General features: G+C 41.4%; 1 protein-coding gene across 1 annotated transcript in view; it reads right to left on the reverse strand.

The window, feature by feature from the left end:
• Positions 1-26,550, reverse strand: part of ACVR2A (activin A receptor type 2A) — a 90,970-nt gene that overhangs the window by 23,500 nt on the left and 40,920 nt on the right. The window contains exons 2-4 of the mRNA XM_019522449.1: positions 18,414-18,621; positions 15,470-15,579; positions 10,457-10,611 (exon numbers count right to left, since the gene is read on the reverse strand). Coding sequence (XP_019377994.1) covers positions 10,457-10,611; positions 15,470-15,579; positions 18,414-18,621 — 473 coding nt within the window. The remainder of the gene's footprint in view (positions 1-10,456; positions 10,612-15,469; positions 15,580-18,413; positions 18,622-26,550) is intronic.

Here is a 26,550-nt window from a genome sequence, read left to right on the forward strand (position 1 = left end):
TGGGGAAAAAACACAGGCAAAGGAAATTACTATTTATATTAAGAATGAGGTGAAAAAGCAGCTTGCAAGAAAAGTGACACATGAAAGAATAGTTTCAGCTAGTTACAAAGTATATTCATGGGAATATAATATATTTCTTACATTAATAAATTACTTAAATATAAAAATCTACCTCTGATAATGTAGTGTTAGTAAAAGAAGAAATAAATACAGGTACAATACAGACTATTATAACTGGAAAAAAAAGAATAGATCATTTGTAAGACTAAAGGAGGAGGGGTTTTTTAATTGCTTTTTAAATGACAAAGTTGTAAAAGTGTAGTATAAATAAAATAGTACATGGACTATCCTATGTTCTGTGTACATTCAGCATTCAGTGCCGTTCCTATTTAAAAAACATAAAATACATATTTAATAGAAATGGCACTGAAGACTAAGTATACATGGAATGTAAGACAGTCCATGTAATATTTTACTTATACTACATTTTTACAACTGTCTTCTAACATATTTTCTTGTCTGATTAATTTTTTAATCTATTTAGTATTTCTCAATTTGAAAAGTTTATTCTCTGTGAAGAGACTAATTAACATGCAGAATGCAACTGATTTTTTGCCATATTCACAACAGTCCACAAGGTGGCAGTGTTGCATCTAAAATTAAAAGGCTATACTTTTATTAGTAACCTATGAAACAATGTTTAATGCACAAGCGTAACTACAAAAGATTATAATATAGTTTATCATGCTAGAGCTATAGTATTAGATTTAATAATTTGATCGTTCATGTGTTACAGGTGCAGTCATAAGTAAGTAATCCTACCAATGTAGTAATTGATGGACATAAAACAGTCACACTTGAGCCTTTTTCAAAAAGTCAATATTAATACTTAATTATAGTTTATGTACTTTTAGTGAAAAATTTTGTAAAAAATTAAAATCAGAACACAATTACTAGAGTTCAGACATTCAAATCAGAATGGACCACTTGACCATATTTTTCTTTCCTTGATCAAATGCATATTAGTATCACTTAACTTCTATAGTCAAATTAATATGGTTATAAGTATATTTGTTATGTTTTACTGCACTTTCTGAAAAAATACTGCAGTTTTGCCCCTTATTCATTTTATCTGGACTGTATCATCATTTAATCAGATAACCAGTGCAACAGAAAAGAATTCAGACACTGTGGTACTCAGACATCACTTCATGGCAACTATCCCTATCTTCTACCCTGTTTTTATTTTCTTAGATTATACATACTTCAGGGCTAAAGACACTCTTCCTGTGTGCTAGGAAACTGCATAGCACATGCTGAGCAGTATCTAAATAATTAATAATAAACTAGACAAAGTATTTCTTGGAGGCTGGATTAGTTGGAGTCGGCTTTATGAATATTACAGTAGGAATAGAAAGAAGGACCAGACTGCAACTGATCTCCCACTGGATTCTTTGGCTAGCTGAAGGGGAGAAAATAGAAAAGGACAAGGCCAACAAGTAGCTTCTCTAACGCACCCCAAGATCTTATAGAAGAGTTTGGTAGCATGTACCAGAAAATACAATTTGTCCTTTGAACAAATAAAAAAATTTTTTTTTTTCCCAAAACCAAACATTGTGAAAAAGCTGAAGATATTAAAAGGAGAATTTCCTTATAATAAAAATCTTTCCATGACCTCTGTGGCAGAGATGGTGACCTGTTTCAATTTAAACCATGGTGCATCCCTGGATACTTTCAATACTGAAAACAGATTTGCACAAGCTATGCTCTCCATTAGACAGGTTTCAGAATGAAGAAAAGTTCTTCCAAGCCTGTGACTAAAATGACAGCCATTCTAGGTGCTAGAAATATTCAATTCATAAAACTAAACAAGTGATGTGAAAACAATTACTGAACTGGCAGTGCTATGAAAACAGAAATGCATACCACCCACCCAACATGTTTAGTCATACTTCTCCTAATACAAGAGGTCTCAAAATAAACATTAACTACCACAACAGTTAAACAGATACGTTGGAAATATTTAAGAATCTTTTTGTTGTTAATGTTATAAAGCCATGTTTCATTACCCAGAAAGTATGAGGTGCATTGGCTTTTTAGTCCCTAATTCAAGAGGGTCTGTGAACATTTTCCAGAATCAAAAATTGGGGAACAGACTGTAAATACTTAGTTGATCTAATAAAAGATATCACATTTACCTAAAGAAACTTGTCTGACAATATCTATAGGCTTTCCTAGTAAAAAAAAAAAAATAATAATAAAAAAATGGGATTTTGGGAAAATTTCAATCTGAAAAAAAGCTTAAAGGAAATAGGGTATCCCCAATAAACACCACATACATAGTTTCTTAAACTAGGGATAAAAAACTGAGTACAAATCACCAACTTGAAATCCTGATTAGATAAAGACTGGGGGCTATCATTCTATCCTTTTCTTTCTGAGTCTGGGTCAGATTATTTGCATAAGCATCAGGCAACTGCAGTACCACATACACACTGTAATGCTGCAGCTTCAACCCAGCTCCGAAAAAGTACAGCTCTTAAATGTAAAGACAGAGTAGCATGGTGAACACACACGCACACACCAAATATACAAATATTTCCCTCCCCTATGACTTGTATGAGCTACAAACATATTGAACACTGTCCGAATGAGACAAATGAAAAATAACCATTTATTATAACCAGAAAGTTAAAAATGTGGCTGTTCCCAAATTTAGACTCTGCATAGTCATAGTCTGAACTTTTATAGCCCATTACAAAAAAACCCTCTACAAATACAATTTTTTATGTTTAAAAGTAAATGAATTATGATCATGAGTTAATGCACTGCAGTGGTTCCTTTTTTGGTCCCAATTTGTTGTTGGGTTTCTTGAAACACGACTTCTGTCCAACACAAGTCCTTAACCTGGTATTTCATACATGATTATGCTTTTCTCTGTCAATTTCAACTTGTGTAATGTTGGCAATTAACTTTGGCAATGCAAAAGAAAGTGAGTTCAACCTAAAAACTAAACAAACAGGCTAACCATTTGAATATGTATGATTAATTAGACAACTGAAATGCACAGCTAATTGGAATACACATGCGAGAATTATTTTATTTTCCAAAAAGGAACTTAGCACAGGTGATGTTATGTTCAGAGCTGGACTTCACAAGAGGTATTATACGAGGAGTATAAAAGGTGTTATCACTGACTAGTGAAGGACGATTGCAATTCTGATAAAGAATAAGGAATGGCAAATGTTTGCTTGGTCGGCAGAAAGAGAAGTAATGCTAGGACAGTAATTTTTGCATACCCTACCTCATCAGCTAATTAGAACAGTCACGTTTTTAAAGTATGCAGAACATTCACCGTCAAAGCCACCAGCCTGCAAAAACTTGAAACAAGAGCAGCAGCAGCAAAGGATCCCTCTGCAAGCCACTTTAAAAGGACTGCACCATTAAATTACTGTAATTATCTGAATCAAACACAAACACATACCATAGTGCCCATCATCCCATCTAAGCCAAAAATAAAGATTCTGTAGTAGACATTAACAGCAGTATCAGTCTAACAGGTATGATAAAATTAGAAACTCTAAGGGAAGACTATCTGTAGCTCAGCATAAACTTCAGAACACAAGCTTCAATAAGCTCCCTGGAGGTAAGCTAAACACACTAGTTAACAGCCGTAAATGTTTTACCAGTTTTAAAACTTGTATGTTTAGATCCAATTTACATGAAAATGAGAGACTAAAACTATTGTCTAGAGCCAGCTAAACAACATGCAAGCACATTCGTGGTCTTCTTGGAATTCGGCTTGCGGGCACCCAACTGTACTCTGCCCAGCCCTTCTGTCTGTGAGGGTGAGAGCAAAGCACCCCCATATACACATGCCCCCAACATACCCTACTGCTCCTCACTGCCACCCTCCTGGGCGGAAGGGCCCTGCTGGGCCAACATGCAGCTTCTGAGCGGAGCTGCTGCTGCAGCTGCCAGGGAATTGCTTAGCTCCCCCACCATCCTGGTTGCTACAGGCAGGAGGTAGGGAAGCAGAGCTGCAGCTGGGCAGGAGCGTGGAGGGTGGGGCTGCAGCATGGAGCTCATTCCCAGGGGGTGGTGGCAATGTGGAGCTCAGGTGGGCAGTGTGGGTGTGAGGGGAACATCCCATACTCCTCCCCTGGTGCACAGCCCCACCAGGCAGTGGCAGCAGGAGCAGCAGCAGCAGGCAAGGGTGCTTATGCCTGGCAGCGCACAGCTCCAGCCAGTGCTGCACATGGGGACAAGGGATAAAGCCCGCACCAGCCTGTCTCTATTGCCAGCACTCCCTGCTGCGCACATGCAGCCCCCGCACTTGCACAGCACAGAAGGGAAGTCCCATGTACTGGTTACTTTTCCTGCCCTGTCACACAGGTCCAGGTGTATGATTAGTTTTGATTAGTGTATGATTTAGTTTTTTTCTGGTTCTAACATGGCAACCTCCCCTCCCAAAAGGAGCGTTTCCAGGAGAGCAAGGGGAGGGACTTCCTGTGGTAAAGGTCAGGGGTGGGACTTTGAGTCCCAAGATGGCGACCAGGGGGATGAGGCAACTGTCTAGGTGCAGGGCTATCCTCAAAAGCTCACGAAACCTCATTAAGCAGCCCTCAGCCTGAAGTATTTGCCCACTCCCATCTTAAACCCTTCTTCTCAAAGGACCTCACTTTGGCCTGTCCATAAAATTAAAAAGAAACCTAGTCTGAATCCCACTGAATTAAGCTAATTCAATACTCAAAGTATCACAATTTAAAGAAATATAAAAATGAAAGCATACCGCATTGTAACTTACATCAATACGTGAGTTACACCAGAATTAGGAATCAACAGGCAGGGAGCTATAAAAGGGTAGCTCACACAGTTGGCTGTTATGACTACCTTGCTGCTTGGCTAGGGGAAGAGGTAACTGAGATCTGGACTTTAGCAAACAAGCTTCCCAGGATAGACATGGACAGGTGAAACCTAACAGTGCAACCTTCACCCGTAGCATTTGACCCAATTCTAGTGGTAACATTCCACCAGACTGGAGGAAGTTATCCCAGCTTAAGAGTTCGTGTCATCTGTTATTATTTGACTGTTATACTAGTATTTAATATAAACTGATTTAATCCGACTGCAGCACCACCAACATTCCACACGTCCTGCTGGCCTTAACTCTTCAACTACTTCTCTTGCTATACACTCAGAAATCCTTCTACCTGATCCCACTTGTCAATACAATACTGCATCTATATGCAGTGATCTGACCGGATATTTTTCACCCCTTAATCCATTTTCTGAAATGGAATACATTTTAAGATAAAATACCTTTAACTTCTTAAGAAGATACTATCTTGAACTGACGCAATAAACACATTGCTTTAAGATGGAGATTCACATTCTGGGCATAACAACAAACATTTCAAGTGCTTTTCTCCTTCTGTACTTAAGGTAGGAAAGGACTATAGCTATAGCTACCTGTATGAATTAGTACAAAGAATAAACCATAAAACGGATTATATTTGGATCCACTGCAGGGCTGCGAAAGTGCCACAGCCACAATCTTCATTACTGAACATCCTTAACGGAAGAAGCTACAAACGCTGAATAAAGGAGATCAAACCTTTTCACTGAACTACATTATTATCCACTGAGGTGATTTCCCCCAAGAACACAGGAATTAGTTGGGTAGCGTGAGAACAGCTTAACTGCTGTTGCCTTTGCTACACCTTACCCTATAGATCAAGAACTTCATTCTCCAAAGCCATAACCTGGTTATTTTCACCAGGACTAAAGACACCTACCACATTTTAATGAATTAAAAAAAAAAAAAATCAACTGATATTAAAACTCAAAACAGCAATAACATTTCTCTGATTTTGAGCAAGTGTTTGCAGTCAATATAATAATGAACTACATAATAGCACAGCCAGAAGTAAAAACAGTACACCAACCCTTTCGAAACTATTGCTTTCTTCACAAGAATTAAACAAAATCTATGCTCAAGAATGAAAAGGCACAGACTTGAGTAAATCAGAGAGTTAAGATGCGAAGATGCTATTGTTTGAAATATGGACAAGTTAAAAGTTAAGGCATAAAAATAATAGAACAAAAGCAAACAATAACATTATAGTTTGTATTTTGGTATTTCTCCAATTTACATTGGAGAAAGATTAAGTTACATATTAGTTCCACATAAAAGTAATTCTAGGAGTTACCAGCTCAAACACAGGCAAAGAGTTTTACAGCAGATATATCACTCTTCATTCCCTCTTCAAATTTCAAATTGGAACACATTCATACAAAAGGAAATAAATTAATAAAACCAAAATCAAGAAACCAGAAAGCATTTCAACTGATTTCCATAAACAAACAACCATATCAAACAAGACTGTTTGCTTATATTTCCATATCTCTGCAATTTATACATACTTTGGAAATGTAAAGGTAACATCACCCATTGAGCTTTACATCTAGTCCCACACACACAACTACACATAATGAAAACGTCAGCGAACTAAGTCAGGCCTACTAGGGAGGACGAAAAATAAGGGTGGGCTGCCAAAGCCATGCCAATTATGCACAGACACAAGAGTTGGTTATAAAACATCATTACACAAATTTTTTTTATTTTTTAAATACATGGTTTTCTTCTCTCCATTTCACAACTTTTTCTTAAAACTAATCATGGGTATCTCCTCCTAGTCTGCTTTTTAAGTTTGTTTCTTTTGCCACCTTCAAACTCTCATAAAACTTCTCCTTCCCTGTCAAGTTCTCTACACTGTATCTTAGCAAATACCTTAGTCTTGTTTTCCCACCTTCTTGCTTCAAAATTATTTATTTCTCTCAACTCCCATTTATTCTTTTCAAAATTTATTTTTTGCTACATCCTAAAACCTCCATTAAAAGCAGCCACACCATAACTTTATTTCTGGCAGAGAGCTATGGTAAAGGGGAAAATATAAACTAAGTTACAACATACTGCTTCAGACTTCTGCTGCCTCTGAAAAGCCAACTGCTTAAGGTTCCCTTTGTTTTAGGCCTACATCTGCCACATAACATACTTGACCTTCCAATTTTTACCAGTCTCTCTAGATAAGTAAATAGTTTTCTTCCAAGCCAACGTAAATCACAGCCTTGTTTTAAAGTTCCATGATTGTATATATTTTTTACCTTTTATGATAAGTGTATTAATTTTGACCAGCCTCCGTGCCCTTCCCCTCTTCCCTAACTTTGCATAGCTCCAAATCTACCAATAATTCTTGCCAAAACCGAAGTGAGAAGAAATACTGACCCTGCCATCCAATTCCAGAATACTCACAATACTCTCTTCATGAGATTTTGCAGTCAAAAGGATCTAAGAAAAATAGTTAGTTATTGCCCTCCTTATTACAAATTTAGGGCATGTCCAGTTTGGTACAAAAAGACAACCCATGCAACAAAGAGTTTACACTCTAAATAAGAGAACAGAACTCTAGTTACTAGTTTCTCATTGTTTATAGGCATTGACTCTTGTCTCTGTCATCGTAGACAATATCCAGCATATATTCTTTATTAAGCTGCTACAGATCAAAGAGGAAAATTTAATTCTGACCTGCATAAAATATTTACTTCATTCTTCTAAGAATTTCGTTAAGGACCTTTGTCAAATTTTTCCATAAAGTAGCTAGGCATCATACATACTAAGAACAGATGTTATAACAACATGAACAAACATACATTATGTTTTTATTACAGCTAAAACAAACTTCTTTAAGCTTATGTAGACCCCCGCCCGGACCCTGAGGACACTAAGATTTTTCAGAACAGATGTAATTGCAGGATTGAGTCAAAAGTAGCAGTAGGTTACACCCCCAGCTTTTCTCCCCCGCCAAAAGTTGTTTGCAATGGTCTTTTCTTTCCCCTTCTAAATAAAGCCTTTTCCATTTAGCAAGTACTGTTTTTCCCCCATTTTATTAGTAACGTAACAAAAACAGGCTATTTCTGTACATGGAACCCGCCCCCCGTACTGGTATCAGTAGAATTAGACAGAAGTAAACAATAATAGAAGTATAGTTGAAGATGGGGTATAAATTCTTTTTATTGGTTCCTAGAAAGCAAATAGAGCATTTAAAATGTGATAAATTATTAATGTTAGTATAGGGGGAACTACTATGTGACCTTTAGCAAGTCACTTCACCTCCCTCTATTTCTATTACTAGACTTTATCTACCTTCTCTATTTAGATTACCAACTTCCTTGAGGCATGGACCATCATATTATAATGCTCAATGGACATCCAATATCAACTGTCCCCTTCATATGCAACAGAGGACAAAAAATTAAAACCTTTTATTAATGTTAGTGCCCTCTATAGGGCCAATCGGAAATTAAGGTCATGTCAGGCTAGCAGCTATACCGGGGTGGGCAGCATCCGGCCTGTGGGACCCCTAAAAAATTTAGAAAATTAATATGGTTCTGTCTTTGGTTCCTGTCAAAAACGACAGGAACCAAAAGCAGTAGGACCCAGGGGAAGCCTGGCGGGCTCCCACAACAGCAGGGCCTGCTCGGCCCCGCCCCCTCAGCCAGAAGCCCCAGCAGGGGCTTCTGGCCTGGGCCCACATGGCTGCCCCATGCTGGAACCACAGGTAAGGTGAAAGGCAGGGGTAGGGGGAGGGAAGGGCAAGGGAGTTCCCCAGGCAGGGAAGGAGCCCAGGGAAAAAGTGACCCTGGGAAAAGCTGAGCACAGTGGGGAAAAGTGGCCCCTTGCCTGCCCCATGTGGCAGCCACTCACAGCCTGTGTGGGGCTGTCTGTGCCTGCTCCGGACAGCCCCGTGCAGGCTGTGAACAGCTGCAGCAGGGAGCGCCGGCCATGGGGCAGGCGAGGAGCCGCTTTTCCCCTCCCGCACTCAGTACCACCTTGTAACCTGGCCCCACTGCCAGCCTGGGCCCTGCGTGGCTCCGGGCTCGCCTGTCGGGGTTGCCCGCAGAGACAGCAGCCACAGAGCCCAGGCTGACAGCAGGGCTAGGTTACAAGCTAGTACTGAGCACGGGAAAAGTGGCCCCTTGCTCGCCCTGTGGCTGACGCCCCACACTGTAGCCACTTGCAGCCCACGTGCATCTGCCTGTGCCTGCTCCAGACAGCCCAGCGTGGACTGTGAGCGGCTGCAGCAGGGAGTGCTGGCCATGGGGCAGGTGAGGGGACACTTTTCTCCGTGCTCAGCACCAGCTTCTTCCCTGCCGGTGAGCAGGGGGTTAGGGCTGTGCGCTGCCCCCTGCCTGAACCACAGAGCTGGGGGGCACTGGCAGCAAGTGGCTGGGGTCCAATGGGAACATGGGGCCTACACCGTGTCCTGGGGCCAGTGTTGGCAGGGCCCAGAGCAGGGTGGCAGGAGCGCGGGGTCCCAGGTCGCAGGGGCTCTATGGAGCCGGGCCAGCTCTCTGTTCTCCCTGCTGGTGCAGCATAGCCCGGCTCCACAGACCCCTGCCAGCCTGTGCCCCGCTTTGGGCCCTACTGGTTCTGGCCCTAGGACACTGGTCCCAAGATGGTGACCTTGGGGCGGGGCACCTGTTGAGGGGTGGGGCTACCCATGTGACCCTCGACAGCCTGCTAAAACTGGGTAAGCAGCCCTCTGCCCAAAATAAATTGCCCACCCCTGAGCTATACACACACATAGTTTAGAAAAAAGAGACAGCTTTGCTCCAAAGTAATTTACAGTCCAAAATCATGATCCTCACACACTTTGGATGTGGATTAATTTGAGACAAAGGTTTAACCAAAAACACAAGAGAAGAGAGAGGAAGAACAATCACAGTCCTAAACAACTCAAACTAACAAAACACAACACAATGACTGTGCTTCAATTGGAAAATTTTGCTTCTTTATAAAAATTGCTGGCTATACTTATTCCCAAATTTTAAAAAAAACCTGTTTCTGCTAGTGACCAATGTTTTATCCTGTGCTAAAACATTAAATAAGCCTGCACTAGCACATTTCCTTCATTTTAATTTTAAGCTATGTGTAATTATACAGGCCCAAATCTTTATAACTTTTTCAGACTGGTAAGCACCTGCTCAGTCCCATTAATAACAGTTACTGTATTTATTTTCCCATTATTGTCCCATATTAAGCCTCTACTATTTACAACAGATTTAAGTTTTACCCAAATTATTTATCTTGCAACTTTATTTAAAGCAAACACAGAAACTTTGTAAAAAAATACTAAAAGATTATCTGAATCCTGACCACATATTTATTATTTTGAAGGAGTTTATTTTGAGGGCCTACAATCACCAGTACTTGCCTGAAGCATATCCCTTTATCTGAATAAGTGTTAACAAAAAAAACAAAACATCCACACCTTTATAAAAAGAAAGTCAAACACAGCCTTTGGCCACATGACTTAATATACAACCTTCCTTTCTCTCCCTTTCTTGCTACATTGTTTTAAAATTAATTATTCAAAATAATATAACCACTTACTTGGGTTGGTACAAGTACTGGAGGATATGCTAGTTTGTGATGCCTATACATCCAAAATGAAAAGAGTACGATCACTGCAATTCCCATTATAGGCACCAATGAGTAAAGCAAGGTATTGAACAAAGGTGGCTTAGGTGTAACAGGATTGGAAGTGGCTGAAGAAAAAAATAGTTACAATTAATCTTTTACGATGGAGACTTTAACAAAGCAGAAAAAGACCATCCAAGACTTAAACAGAATTAAGAGAATTTAAAAAGTAAAACTCAGAGAGTCAATTTCAACTAGCAAAACTGAGTGGCAGAATTCAGTTAAATATAACATACTTTAATAACCAGATATAGAAGAGATTTTCAAAAGCACAGAAGGATTTTAAGAGCATAAGTTTTCCTGAAAAGATGTGTGCTTCAAAATCCCTTTGTCGCTTTTGTGATAGTGGATTAATCCACCATCCGATATTCAAATGATTCCTAAAATAATCTTTAAGACTGCTATTCTATTACTAATTACTGAAAAATGAATTCACACAGTGAAAAGTTGAACCTTTGGAAAATATACTGTGAGGCACTTTCTGTAAAAAGTGGGGCTAGTTAAAAGCTCTGTTGAAACAAACTTGCAATGGAAAAGCCTGTTCCTTTAAGCCTGAAAAATTTCATTTCAAACATTTCTAGGTTAACAAATTTTTGCAGAATCCAAGGCAGGGTCCCATGAAACCTGCCTAAATTCCTGAGGCCTGGCTCTGAGCACTGAAGCCTGAAACCTCCAAGATCCCTAGCCAAATCCACTGAGCAGGTCTAACTTAAAGCTGGAAAACCTTCAAGTTGTGGGGGTCTCAGCCTTAATCTTCCTGATGAGACTGCCCCAGAGCCAAGGGTCCTGGGTCCTAGAGAAAGACAGTTTAGCAAGAGTTTAACAGCTGTTCAGTTACAAGTCCTTCTCACTTTGGCTTCACTCCCTGTTTAGCAGTAGGAAGCCTGCAATTCCTAAGAACGGTGGCTGGAGCTTGAAACACTAGGGATGGCCTCAGTCATCAGGCTCATAGGCAATCAGCACAGTGGAGCATCCAGAAAGCCCGAACTGTGCAAGGCCCACAAGTGCTAGGTGTAAATGATCTTTTACTAGACCTGACAAAGAATTTCTCACATTCAAAAGCTTATCTAACTTTATACCAACTACATAGTCGGTCCAGTAAAAGATATCACCCTAACAAATCCTTGCCTCTAGCACAATTTCTCAACCACCACAGCTACAGCATGACTCCTATGACATCCTTTGCTAATAGCAGGGGTAAAACTGACAAAAACATTATTTTTGTTGAAGAGTTGAAGCTTCAGAGGAAGGAAATCATTTGGGAAATGTCTTGTTTTTCTTGGAATTCTGGCTTTCAGGGAATTTCCAAGTTTTTGGTTTTGATCTGATTCAGACTAAAACCAATTTAACAAATGGAAGTTTCCCATGAAACTTTTTTCTTCTTTTCAGCTTATATTGTGTCAATTCATTTTAAAAAGGGAAAAAACCTACTATGAAATATAGCTGTAAGGGACCATCTGTGCACTTAACTTAAAATTAACCTCACTATTGAACAAGAGCTATCATCCATACACAATGCACATATGGGTGCTTTGTCTTAGTTATTCATTCATACCTTACTACTGTAGGTCCTTACATTCAAGATAAGATTTTTTATTTAAGGATATAAAAAGGAGACTCTCCAAGCGATCAAGGAGCAAGTGGACAGGGACAGCAAACAGGCCAGTTTGCAAGCAGTTCACTGGGAGCAACAGAAGGAAGAGAAGGAGAAGCCAGGCACCAAGCACCAGATCCTGCTCTGGCAAGGTAAGTCAGCCAAAGCTGCCTGTGCCTTTGGCTTGCTGCGTGTTTGTTTGGTGGGCTGTGTGCCTGGCCATGTGCTCTGAGCAACTGGGAGTGCTGCTACCTGCATGACTGATGTGGTGATTGCTGCCTGTGTCTGCCTTAATGAAGAGGCAGAGCCAGGCCCAGTAGAGTATAAAAGGAGACTCCAGGAGCAACCTGGGACCAAGCTAAAAGGGACACCAAACAGGCCATTTGCAAGCAGTTTCCTGATCAGTTTGCCACCCTCCTCTTTGAAGACAAGCCTTTAAAGTAAGGCTTTCTGTAATTACAAGTAGTTAAACTACATACTTTTAGTGCAAGCAGCTAAAACTCAGGAGTTTAACCAATAATTAAGCCCCTTGTCTAACTAGAGTCCCAAGCAAGGGGGAGATCACTATGGAGTTTGCCCAGAAGTAGAAACTTCGAGTATTGGTTGGGCATGCAGTGATGAAATCAGGCAAACCAAAGCACAACTGGAACTGTAGCTAGCAAAGGATGTTAGCAGTAACAAGAAGGGTTTCTATAAGTATGTCAGCAACAAGAGGAAGATCATGGAAAGTGTGGGTCCCTTACTAAATGGGGGACGCAACCTAGTCACAGATGATGCAAAAAAGACTGAAATACTCAATGCCTTTTTCACCTCAGCCTTCACAAGTAAGGTCAGCTCCCAAACTACTGCACCTGGCAGCACAGTTTGGGGAGGAGGTAAACAGCTAACAGTGGTGAAAGAACAGGTTAGGGACTATTTAGAAAAGCTGGACGTGTACAAGTCCATAGGACTGGACACAATGCACCTGAGGGTACCGAGAGAGTTGGCCACTGTGATTTCAAAGAAAATGGCCAGGGGTTCTGCAAAGTCTTGATGATCGGGAGAGGTCCTCGACAATTGGAAATGGGCAACTATAGTGCCCATTTTTAAGGAAGGAAAGGAGGATGATCTATGGAACTACAGACCAGTCAGCCTCACCTCAGTCCCTGGAAAAGTCATGGAGCAGGTCCTCAAAGAATCTATTTCTAAGCACTTAGAGGAGAAGGTGGTGATTAGGAACAGTCAGCATGGATTCACCAAGAGCAAGTCATACCTGACCAATCTGATTGCCTTCTATGACTAGATGACTTGCTCTGTGGACATAATATACCTTGACTTTAGCAAGGCTCCTGATACAGTCTCCCACAACAACAGCACAAGCAAGATAAGGAAATATGGGCTGGATGAATGGACTGTAAGGTGAATAGAAAAGTGGCTGGATTGTCTGGCTCAGAGGGGAGTAATCAATGGCTTGATGTCTAGTTGGCAGCCGGTACGAAGTGGAGTGCCCAGTCCTGGGGCCAGTTTTGTTCAATATCTTCATCAACAACCTGAAAGATGGGATAGAGTGCACCCTCAGCAAGTTTGCAGATGACTTTAAGTGAGGTGGGGGGGGGGGCAGTAGATAAACTAGAGGGTAGGGTTCAGAGAACAAATTGGAGGACTGGACCAGAAGAAATTTCATGAGGTTCAGCAAGGAAAATAAGGACAGCTGCATGTAGGATGGAACAATCCTCTGCACCGGTACAGGCTGGGGACTGACTGGCTAAGCAGCAGCTCTGCAGAAAAGGACCTAGGGGTTACAGTGGAGAATAAGTTGAACATAAGCCAACAGTGTGCCTTTGTTGCAAAAAAAGCTAATGATATACAGGGCTGCATTAGCAGAAGCACTGCCAGCAGATGGGGGGGGGGAAATGATTCTTTCCCTCTATTTGGCACTGGTGAGGCCACATCTGGATTACTGTGTCCAGTTTTGGGCCCCCCACTACAGAAAGGATGTGGACAAACTGGAGAGTCTAGCACAGGGCAATGAAAATGGTTAGGGAGCTGAGGCACATGGCTTCTGAGAAGAGGCTAAGGGAACTGGGCTTAGTCTGGAGCAGAGAAGACTGAAGGGGATTTAACAGCAGCCTTCAACTATCTGAAAGGTGGTTCCAAAGAGGACGGAGCTAGACTATTCTCAGTGGTGGCAAATGACAGAACAAGGAGCAACAGTCTCAAGTTGCAGCAAGGGAAGTTTAGGTTGTATATTAGGACAACCTCCCTCACTAGGAAGGTAGTAAAGCACTGGAACAGGTTACCCAGAGAGGCTGTGGAATCTCTGTCCTTGGAGATTTCTGAGTCCAAGCTAGACAAAGCCTTGCCCGGGATGATATAGTTAGGGGATGGTCCTGCTTTAAGCAAGAGGTTGGACTAGTCTTGACATCCCTTCCCACACTAACTTTCCACCTATAAACCTGATACACCTCTGCTCCAATACCTGCCAATTAACACATAGAGCAGACTCAATTAATCAAGTCTGCTGAAGCATGCTAATTAGTGTGCTCCAACAGCCTCCACATCACATGTATTCAGTATCCCCACAATTCAAAACGGTGGCAGGGGCACTTTAACTAAAGTCCATTTGACAAGCTTCAGTTAACGCCCCCACTGCCATTTTGAAGCATGGGATGCTGAATACACATGATGCTGTGGACGCTTTAATTGAAGCAGCTCTCAGAGCCACGCTAATTAAAGTGCCTGCCCTCCCACCTCTCCCCACCTCCCAAGCATATGTATAGATGCCCTATAATTCCATGATTTGGCTTATATTTTCAAAAACAAAAAATCTAATTATTTCTATTTAGCCTTCTTGATGACATCTTTGCTAAACAGGATGACATAGGTAAATGCCTTTTAATAGTTTAGAGTGCTTATATAATTTTAAATGGCTCTGTTCTGAAACACAGACTTTTCATTTAAGCTGAATATCAAATTGGCTGTTTTCATAATTAATTTGAACTAAAATACAACTGCTATTCTAGTAGAGTAACTTTCCTATTTACAGAAGTTGTCTAGAGCAGTGGTTCTCAACCTTTTTTGTACCAGGGCCCATTTGCAAACATTGATCGTTAGTCCCGACCCACTGCCTCTCACTTCTGACCTGCTGCCCACAGTCCACTAGTGTGTGGGGCGGGGGGTGGGTGTGTTGCAACCCTTTCATATATTCTTGCAACTCACTTTTGGGTCACGACCCATGGTTTGAGAAACGCTGACTTAGTGAACATTTTAGAAAAGTCTCCCCTCTTAAAACATAAAAAAAATGATAGTTTTAAAAACTCTGCAGAACAGTTTCTTTAAAATATCAAACTTACGTTGTGTGACCTCCATTTCTGGAAAATAGAAAAAACGTTCATTACACATGTTGCCTTCACAGCAACAGAAAAACACTTCAGGACTGTCTTTCTTTTCTATACAATCATTCCTGTAAGAGATCACCAGAAAGTAGATTTTATTAATTTTAAACTGACTTTTGTTTTTAACAAGAGCAAGAATAAAAATTTTAAACTTGAAAGTGCACTTTAGCAAATGTAAGACAGTAATCCAGAATGGCATGACATCCGGAGATAAATCTCTGCTCAAGAGAAACCATAGTTCAATACAGATACATTTCCTTTTACAGCAAAATAACACGGATTAACTTTTCTAATAGAAGATGCAAGCATTTTTCCCTTTTTAAGATTGAGACTAGAGGCCCAAGAAATTTCTAAAACATCTTGAACATTTTGTTAATGAGCCATGAACCCAAATTTAAATGCGACATAATAAACACATTTTTTAGCAAAAATTACTTGAGTTCACCCACTAAAATCTCAGCACAATTCTGTAGAGAATGGGAACATTCTTTACAGGAGACAGTGTAGAAAAATTATATGAAATCAAATAGTTAGGGCCAATGTCCAAAGTTAGGGCTTATTCTACTAACAACTATAGCTCACTAAACAGAATACTATTAATTGGTGAAGAGAAGTCACAAAAACCTTCTGAAATAGTTTTAGGAGAGGCAAGGCAAGGCAAGAGAAGATGTCTCTACTAAAAGAGGCAGAAGTATAAAAGCAAGGATGTCAAACTTGCATGGTGTCCTGGGCCGGATCTGCATGGTGGGCTCCTTACAGGCTGGATCCAACCCAGGTCACTGGGTGGTTCCAGCCCCAGGGGACACAACAGGAGCAGCTCCGGCTCCAAACCGAGGCACACCGAATTCCTGCTACATGGCCAGTGCCAGAGATGGAGCTGCTGCTGCCGCATACCCTGTGCCACTGCTGTAGCTCTAGCTCCAGCACAACTTACGTGGCAACTCCAGCATGGGGCAAAAATGGGGCCAACAGCCAAGGAGATAAGAGCCAAAGCAGTGGTAAGAAGCAAAGCAGCTGGAAGGCAACCAGGGCTGAAATCAATCTGCACTCGCACTTCTGTCTGCTGATCTCCATGTCTACCAGGGCCCAAAAGCCCCAGATTCTTCAGCAAGCTACTCCCCACAACTTTTGGTGGTATGCTGGTATCCCGGTAAACCAGATTAACAGACTCCATGAGCTAGGTCCAGCCCACAGGCTATACATTTGACCCGCTGGAGTAAAAGAACAGTCTGAACTTCTTGCAGAAAGAGATGAGGATTACCTCTTTTATAAAAGTTGAAGCCTTTTAAAATGTTATATTTGTCTTCACAGTAAAGGACAGTTTTTGAACCTATTATAACAAATGCAATTTACTGTTACTTCCATAATGCATTCACACATCAATATGCTTATACCTCTGCCATTAATTATACTTTGTTTTACCACAAACCCTAAATTTAGCACATGGCTATACAACTTCACATATTAAATTATATATAGCAGACAGCCCTGGCAAAATATCATACTTATGAACAAACTTGTTTATAAAAGGACGCCAAACAATGATCAATGCATTTCCATAAGTTACAGTTATTGAAGAACAGAAGCATGAAGTTTTCTAATATTTTTAAGCTTGCCTATCTTATTTTTCATTCAATAAATGTTGGGCATTTCATGTTCCAAAACTGGTATTCTCTTTTGCTTCTACATATTTCTTGAAACACATCAGAAATAATTCAGTTCAACTACAACCAAAATTAAACTTTACACCAAATAAGACCACACACTTTCCACCAATTTAACAGAACTGATATAAGTTTCTGTGTAAATAAATCTTGGTTCTTCATTTTCAACCTTTTCTCATTGCTCCCACCTGTTCTCCTGACCTCCTTGCCTTCCAAATATTTTCTCACATTTCTTGAAAATCCTGTCATTAGTTTCCCATTAGTGCTTAGAGTTGCCTAAATGATCCATTTTGTAGACTATGTTCTCACTGGATTTCAATAGCAGCAGAGTTGAAAATCCCACTCTAAATGTTTAAATCTGTTTTAAATATCTCCACTCCTCTATCTAAGCTATAGCTTAGGAAAGAACATAACCTAGCTGCCTCCACCGTGGCTATAAAACAATTTCTAGACAAAATTAGTAGTTAAAGGTTCTTTAAAAAAATCCTTTTCCTTTCAGTACAGCAATACTTTAGTGTTGTTGAGAAAAGCCATATTATAAATGTGTTGGTATTTCTCTGAAGAACGAAAATCAGAAGAATTGTACAACTTCTCTGTCAGCAGTACTGTTTGAAAATCTTAAAATAAATGTGTCCTACAAAAAAAAAAATGCAGGGAACATTTCCTTAGGAGAAGAGATAATCATAGTGAATAGCATTTCTTCTTCTAGAAGAAAAGTTGAATATTCAAAAATATGAAGATAGTATTATCTTGGGAGTTTGATTTTTCAGAAGTATGCTTTAGTAAAGAATAATAAATTCTTTTCTTCCTTTTCTTTTCTTCAATTATCTAGCCTATACTATCCAGTTATTAAGACAATGAGAACAATTTATGACTTGACTGCCTATCATGTGTTTCTTTGTATACAAAGGCATTTAGCCTGGGTCCCAACCAGTAACTGAAAAATAAAAAGTCTGAATATGGGAACTTAAAAGGTGGTCACCCAGGTCAGAGTTACAGTACTCAACCTCTCTCAAAATAAAACTAAAAGTATTTTGATGCCTTTAATATTAATTTAGATCTCTAACTCTAAACAAACAAAATAAAATCTTCGGGCTCAAACTATGGATTAAAATCCTTTCAGTTGTCTCATAACATTTCTGTCATTGGGGAATTTTGGTAAGCTTTTAGTTATCATTAATATTCAACATAGCAAAAATTATAAATAATTTAAATTTATAGAAAAATAATTCACTTACCGGTCATAACAGTTGATATCATCGAGCCAACAACCTTGTTTCACAATTTCAATTGATCCAGAAATATTTTTCCATGTAGCAAAACAGTGTCGTCTTTTATCTTTATCACCATAACAAGGTTCAATACCACTACGATTTGTTTTATCTCTCTCCCAATTAGCATTGTAGAAGATGCACTCTTGTGTTTCTGATCTTCCTAGTATGGCACCTATTTGTGATTAAAAATAAATTACAATTAAAACACAAGATTCTGAGAGCTGAAACACTGAAAATCAAAGTTGCATGAACAGTTTTTCACAGTTTCTTTAAGTTTTTTTAAACTTCAAGTTGACTCTTCCAGATGAAACAAAACAACCGATAAAATTAAAACCTTCTGTTACAGTTAATTATATAGGCTGCAGGACATGGAAAGCTTCTCAAGACTGGGAGAAAGGCTAGAGAATATTTGTTAGCAAATAAAAGAAAAAAGTTTTGAACATGTTTCTTACTGCCTAACAGAAGCCAAAAATGTTAATGGCTGAAGGACAAGTTGAATCAGTGTAGTTAAATAATAGTAGTTTTAGGAATTCTGAAGTCGCATAATTAGTTTATTTTACCCTATTCTTAAGGTTGTTTTTATTTCATTTCTTTACACTTGTGATACAATATAAAGACAATTTGTTTATATTAATCAAAGGAAGTTAAGACCAACTATAAATTCAACTTGATACCACCGTCTTTCTTCTATTCTCTCTCTTGACTTTCAGTGGTGGCTGCTGCAGGGGGCTCTGGCCACTGACACGTGTCCATAACTGAGACCCAGTAGAGTTGGCAACAATAACAAGGTGGAGAAGACAATCTTCCATGCCTTCTTGGAGTGCTCCCAGGTGTGATCACTCTTTGCTGCCCCCAGCGCCCTCTTTGGCATGCTGAACTGGGACTTCAAGACTGCACACATTTTCTCTCTCCTGCACTGAGTAGCTCAGGGAAGCATTATCTGCCTAGCCAGTCTCCTGCTAGGGCAAGTCAAGATAGCAACCCTGAAGAGCTGCAGAAACTGGCTTACAGGGGTTGGCTCTAAATGCCCTACAGACTTTCTGTTTCCTGCTCTGGGCATTAGCCTCATTTTGAATTTGGACACTTCATCTTGCAACAAAACGCAGACTGCTTTGCATTGTGCTAGGCCATCAAGGGAACACTTTGCAAAGTGGAAAATGGACCGAGATAGTCCTCAATGTGTACTCCCATGAAAGGCATTGTGTTACCAAAAAGGTTTTGATCTCTACTAATATGGACGTTTTATTACTGACAAGTTTTTTGTGCTCTGCCTCTTGGGGGAAGAGGCAAACACTTCTGCAGAGAGTATGAAAGTGTGTGTGTGTGCGTGCGTGCGTGCGTGCGTGCGTAAAATAAAGGTTTAAAAGCCAAAAAAAGCCCTCTCTGCCATTTAGTTTCTCAACAGTAACAATGCTAAGTTCCAAGGTAGAAACATTTCTATCTGTATTATAGCAGAAACTCTTCTACTGCTTAGAGAGAACATAGGGTGCCTATACACATGCTCTGACACATTCTAATTAGAACTCGTTGGAGCAGAATCAATTAATTAGTAGACTCAATTAATCCAACTAAAACGCTCCTGTATGCCTCAATGTCATGAGTGTTTAGGGCCCCACATTTCAAAAGGGAGGTGGGGACGCTTTAACTAAAACTTGAATGAGCTATAGTTAAAGTACTCCCATGGCCATTTTGAAACGTGGGACACTGAATACACATGATGCTGCAGCATCGCTCCAATTAAAATGCTCCTTCCCCTACCCACAGCATGTGTATAGACACCCATAATGTTTAGTTGCAGCAGTGTCTCATAGGACAGTTACCTGAATAAGGATGGAGAAACTGCTAAGACAGATAGAAAAGGAAGTAACTACTGTCATGGATCCCCCCACCCTTCTGCCCCACAACAGTGGGTGCCTGTCTGGAACCTCCATGCCTTTGCCTGAAATCTATGATACCAGCAATGCCTTCTTGAGCTCATGGAGTTGGCAGGGGGTAGAGGGAGGGAAGGAGGGAAGCCCCAACTCTCCCTGAAATCCTGGATGGAAGTCCTTCGACACGCTTCGGTTTTCCGGGGCCCGGCCTCAACCTTCCAGTTCCACTCTTGAGTGAGCAATTCTTCCTCGTGTTCGGGAGAAATGTCCCCTAAAGATCTAAGCAGCAAAACAGATAGTTCCCCTTCAATAAGGGCATTCGTTGGGGCAAACCAAAGGCCGCCCAGCCAGAGGTTCTCTGCCCTCTCAAAAGAGTTAAGCAGTCTCTCTGTCCCCAAACTAGCATGCGCAGCACTGAGCACCCCAAAGATAGCTGTTCTCCTTCCTGTCTGCCCAGACACAACCCCCAAAGCTACTCAGCTGGTCAGTCTCATCATCAGACTATCCTTTCAGAGCAGACAGCCTGTACTCTTCACTCTTTCATCTGCTGTCATGTTCATTTCCATCCTGGGTGGCACCTCCAATCCCACCTTTGTTGATGTGTCTGTCAATTCAAGTCTCTGTTTATGCTGAAATCCATCTCCTCTTCCCTAGCCCTCCACCCCACACACAAGTAGCTCTGTGATTTAGCAGGAGGTCCATTCACTCTTCATTCCCCACTCATAGGCTAATCACAGAAACGGAGACATGCAACATTATTACAACATGAACATACTCAAACAGAAATATTACAATAAAACCCAGAGTCCGTTAGAGGTGTAGGAAGAATAATTCAGCTAAAACATCTGACTGTACAGTACTTTGTAACAAAGTCTGATACTTCACCTGAAAAGTTTAAATTATTTGAAGGGAATGGTTTACAAAAGTGAGCAGTTCTGGAAGCGAAGTTCAATCATGAGTCACAATCAATCAATCAATCATGTTTACTTGTTAATACAGGATAAGACATACTTGGAAGTTGCAGAGGGTCTCTCTCCTGGAATTACTGTGCAAGAAGTATTGCAATATCTAATGAAATAAAGTGCTTGGTTCTATGTCTAGAGTCTGAGAGGTATTTAAGTTTTGTTTGTTTGGGGTTGGTTTGGTTTTTTTTTGTGGGGGGGGGATGCAAAAGAAGCAGACTGACACACAAATCTTGTGAAAGTATGAAGGGATTAATCTTTCTTTGCACTAAACAAAATGAAACCTATAAATAGAAAATGTTGTCCGACTCTCCCCTGGGACCTCCAGACTCTAGAGCCAAGAAGCCAACCTCACAACCACAGATGTTGACAAAAGTTGTAGAAGGCTCTAGATCACAGGTTGGCAAAGGTTTCTGGAGGGAGGCTGGGATGTCCCTGTTCAGGTCCAAGGTAGGTTGCCTCTAGGACTGAGCTGCATTCACTACTTCTCCCCACCACCTGGATGCAGCATGGTGCAGGCAGAATCCTCCCATGCTATAGTCACTGCCTCCCAGCTATGGCACGCCGAGCACGTGGACTGCTTTCCCATTGCCCAAATCCCTGTCATCCAGCTATGGTGCAGTACAAAGAGTCCTCCACTATAGGATGCTACCAAAGCCAGGGCTCTGCAGGCCAGATTCAAAGGTTCCACACACTGGATCTGGCCTGTGAACCATACATTGCAAGCCCCTGTTCTAGATGCCCCAAAGAAATTCTTGCTCTAGCAAGAACTCGCCCATGGCAGCCGCCAGCAACACCAACCACCCACACTGTTTCCGCCCTACATGCACCCTCCAACTCCACGCTCGACTGCTGGGGGCTTATTAAAAAAGTTGAAAACCCCTGGGTTAGAGAATTACCGTGTGTGCCCACCCCTCCAATTCCATGAGTACACCTCTAACACACCAAGTACGCAGACTGGCACCTCACGTCTGCTGGCCGAACATGCACAGACGCTGTACATTACAGCACTGGAGCTGGAGTTCAGAGGGGAATCACCCTGGAATAAGTATGGGCATAAATTGGCCTGCCTGTTCCCAGACTCCAACAGTGACCTGGAACCATGTGCAGGGGGTCTAAATATTGCACTGAGAGAACACAGGCCCAAGGCCAGGCAGAGCCTAGGAATACTCCCTGCCAACAGCCTGAATGGGTAACCATTATATTGTGTGTTATAATATAATACAATTAAGAACTTATTAATAATGTAACTGCTACATTTATTTGTAACAGTCATACTGGGCTTACATTAGTTTTTTAGATAGAATTCCATTTAATTCTGGAAAATTATAGAGTGCCTTGAGTTTAAGAAGGCTGAGAACCACTGGTGTAGGATAACCTTAAAAAATGGTGTCTAAGATACTGTTTGTCAGATAAGATACAATAGCAATCCAGGCCAACATAAAAGAATAATACCATTGGCAAAGATGGAGAAAGCTGGTTTTCTTTCCCCGCAGCTCTCTCAATAAATCCACGGTTTCTGACGAGGTTCTAGACTGGGCTAAGAGGTAGAACACAAACTTCCCTAGGAATATCTGGCTTTCTCCTCAATTCCAGTAGTAACTTGTCTATAGCCACAGAAGTTGTATAGTATTCTTTGCCTTCATTGGATAGACCTTTCCTCTGAAGTTTACACATCTGTATGCCACTGATTGTGGAAACAAACTTTACATCTCTGCAGGCAAAAAAATTGACGGCGGCACAAAATGAAAGCAAAAAGATGCCCTTACTTTCTGTTTAGCTCGAGCCACAAATGCTCACCACTTTACTGTGGCCTACATCTGTTTGCTTATGATGGAATTGCTCAGGCAACATGAAGCTGCCCAGGTTCTCCAGCCTTCCTTGGGCAGGGGTCCCTGGTGTTTGAGGGGCCTGGTCCTGCACACCCCAGGAATTCCTAGACAGAACTGCCCCCCTTAAGCCTTAGAAGTGCCTGCCTTACTTTCCCTGCTTGCAGAGACATGGATCCTGGCCACAGCATGGAGCACAGGCTACAAACTCCAGATAGATCTCCAAAGAGGATGCAGCATGGTGCAGGCAGAGTCCTCCTGTGCTGAAGTTGCTGCATACCACACCCACTTTCCCCCAAAAGTTAGCCTTCCAAAATTAGGGTTCATATTTTAAGCAGGAAAGCTGAATTTCTGCCCAGGATAGAATGGAGATGCTTTAGGATGGCACCTGCTTCTTTTTGTGCTCTTCCATCCAGGAACTGCATGAAGGGAAGGGTGGGACCAGGGGCAAAGGCAGGGGCAGATGGGAAGCAGAGACCTTGGTGCAGTTGCATCCCACTGCTCCACCTGAAGTTTAAAATAGTAGTAGTATTTCTTTTCAGCCAGTGCTGGAGGAGTCAGTTAACTTCCTGACTCATTACTTGTCTACCTGACTTCTGCTAATTGGTCTCCATTCCACAGGTGTTAATGACTCAATCTCCTTTTTAATAGTCTTGAAGTGCCAGTAATTAAGTTATTTCTTTGGCAACAGTCTGCAGGGCTGTGAAACAGAAAGATCAAGAAGATCTAAACAGACAGCACTGTTAGGATCTCTTGATCCCTCTTTTTCACTGTCCTGCAGACTATTTTCACTTCCTTTCAATATCATAAATCCACCTATGCAGTCCAGTCTTCAACAACAGCTATGCTTTCAGCTTTTGACTGATCAACCATGACTGAGTTCAGCTGGGAGAGATGTAAAAGGGTTAGAACGGTATTTCTGCCTAAGCAAGAAAGGGAGGGTGAGTAAACCGAGCTTTAGGCTCTGACCCTATGTGTGGCTGTGACTCTGGGAAAATCTTTTCCTCTTCATTCTGCCTTCCCACAATGGTGTCTATATCCTGTTTGTCAGCTGCAATAGTAATCTGGGCCAACATAAAAGGACAATGTCGTTGGTAAAGATGGAGAAAGCTGGTTTTCTTCCCCCCTCCGCAACTTTCTCAATAAATAAACTGGGCTAAGAAGTAGAACACAAACTTCCCTAGGAATATCTGGCTTTCTCCTTAATTCCAGTGGTAACCTGCCTTTAGCCCCAGAAGTCGGACAGTATTCTTTACCTTTGTTACGTAAGGCGCAGGTCTTATTTGAGGGTGTGCAGTATGTGAGAAAATACAGTAATATTTGGTGTAAGATGCCTGATGGCTACAGTGAGGCTGATGAATATGCCTTGCATGCTAAACTAACTTAAAGTCTTTGCCCTTTCCTCATACTATGGAAGTAACCAAGAAAACTGGATTTCAGTTACAGCACAAATGCCCAAAGCCTTTGAAATAACTCATACCTTGTTTCTTACCTCCTTGAAACAGAAATGCCCTTTCAGAAGGCCATGGTTCTGATGCTATTTGTCACTCTAGTACCAAGAACGTCTTCAAGGATGAAGAACGATTTCTAAGCAGAACTTAGTGTATGTCCACAGAACTACATTAAGGCAGCTATAGCATTTCCAGTTTGGAAAGCACTATGTATGTACGATAAGTGTACTGTGTCCATATACATCACTGCCTGGAGATGCAGTGCAACTGAGCACTGCTTCTAAGCACTCTAGATCAGTAAGGAAAATTAAATCAAGGACATTTTAATGAACAAGTTTCGAATGCCTACTACTTAAATCTAGGTTTTTCCCCAAATCAATAGCATTCTTTGCACGTTTAATCTGTGGATCTCATCATTTTAAAATTTTCACGTAAGACACTGATATGTTTATCTTTTCTTATTCATAATGAAGCTCACTCCATGACACCAAAGTTTCACAGCAGTATCAACTAAGAAGAGGGAACCTACGTAAATATTTGTGAACAGATGCAGAAATGGCGTATATACTTCCCTAATAGTAATGTCATTACTACAGCAAAGAACATCTTTCTACTGAAGGCATTATCAAATGACGACTAGATGTCCAATTTTTAAAGGCCGAAGAATATATGAACGGATAAACAGTGACTGCCTTTATAAAGCAGCATGATCTTTCTGTCTTTAAACTATCCACCTATCTGAGGGAGTATACTGTTATACTGAAAGAAAAAAATTACACCTTTCTTAGTTACCTGAAAATGGAAATTTCTGAAACCTCCTTTTGTGGAAACACTAAATAACACCATATACCCAACCTGTCTTTCTGAACTGAGCATAGTTAATAGATACTTTAAGAGTACACTTAACAACCAAACTGTGCCACATTTTTTGTCTGGTGTACAAGATATCTGAGGAAAAACAGACTTTACTCTGCAGATTGAAAAGAATTTCTTAGAGGTGCACTCTTGAAAAAATTAAAGTAACCAGGGATGGACTCTTTCTTCCCTTGATTTTTCTGATGGTGGTAACTCAGTGGGTCTGAACCATGGTTGCCAACTGCCAGTAAGTTTCTTGTCAATAAATAAAACCCACCAAAAAAAAAAACCACCAAAGGGCTACAACGACTATCCCGAAAAAAACAAACAAAGCAAAAAACACCCCCCATCATCTGTCAAATAGGCAGTGCCCGATCCTTCTGCGGGGTGGAGCCACTGGATCCTGATGGTCCTGATCCAGGGCCAGTGCTAGTGCCACAGGCACCATCCAGCCATGCAGAGGGGCATGGGGGGGGGAAAGGAGGCAAGTCAGCCCCAGTGCAGCCCTGCAAGAGAAAGGAGCTAGACCTGTGGGAAGGGGCCATAGCCCAACTCAAACTCAGTCCTGTAGGGGGAGGGGTGGGGGCAGGGTGAAGGCAGGTTGTGGCCAGGCCTTGATCCAGAAGTGAGGAGGAGGGGGCATGGCCCAGCTCTGCAGAGGGAAAGAGGCATGGCCAGGCTCTGACCAGTTGTGTGTGGCTTAGGACAGTGGTTCTGAAACTTGGGGTTGCAATGATTAAAAATGGGGTTACATGTGCCCAGGGAGGGAGACATGGGGGGCATGTACCCTCCAGATTTGTGCACAGGCTGGGGCAGCTGCAAGCTGCCCACTGCAGGCTCAGGGCTCTCCACCCTGCTATTCCTCCTCCACCCCCTGCAGTGCAGTCAGTTTGGGGCTGCTGGCAATGGCACCAAGCCTCCCCACCCTCCTGCACTGGGTCCCAACTGCTGAGCTGTGGAAGTCCTGGGGGGAAGCAGCAGGGTGGGGAGCCCCGAGCCCAAATCCTCTCTCTGCTCCAGCTATGCCAGCCACGTGGGGAGGGGAGTCAGGCTTCATGCTCAATTCTGACTACAGCAACCACCACTTCCTACAGGTGGTGGCCGGGGCTCAGGTGCTGCTTGGGGGGGGGGGG

Source organism: Gavialis gangeticus, unplaced genomic scaffold, assembly GCF_001723915.1.
Source record: "Gavialis gangeticus isolate Ggan-Ray unplaced genomic scaffold, GavGan_comp1, whole genome shotgun sequence".
Lineage (NCBI taxonomy): Eukaryota > Metazoa > Chordata > Crocodylia > Gavialidae > Gavialis > Gavialis gangeticus.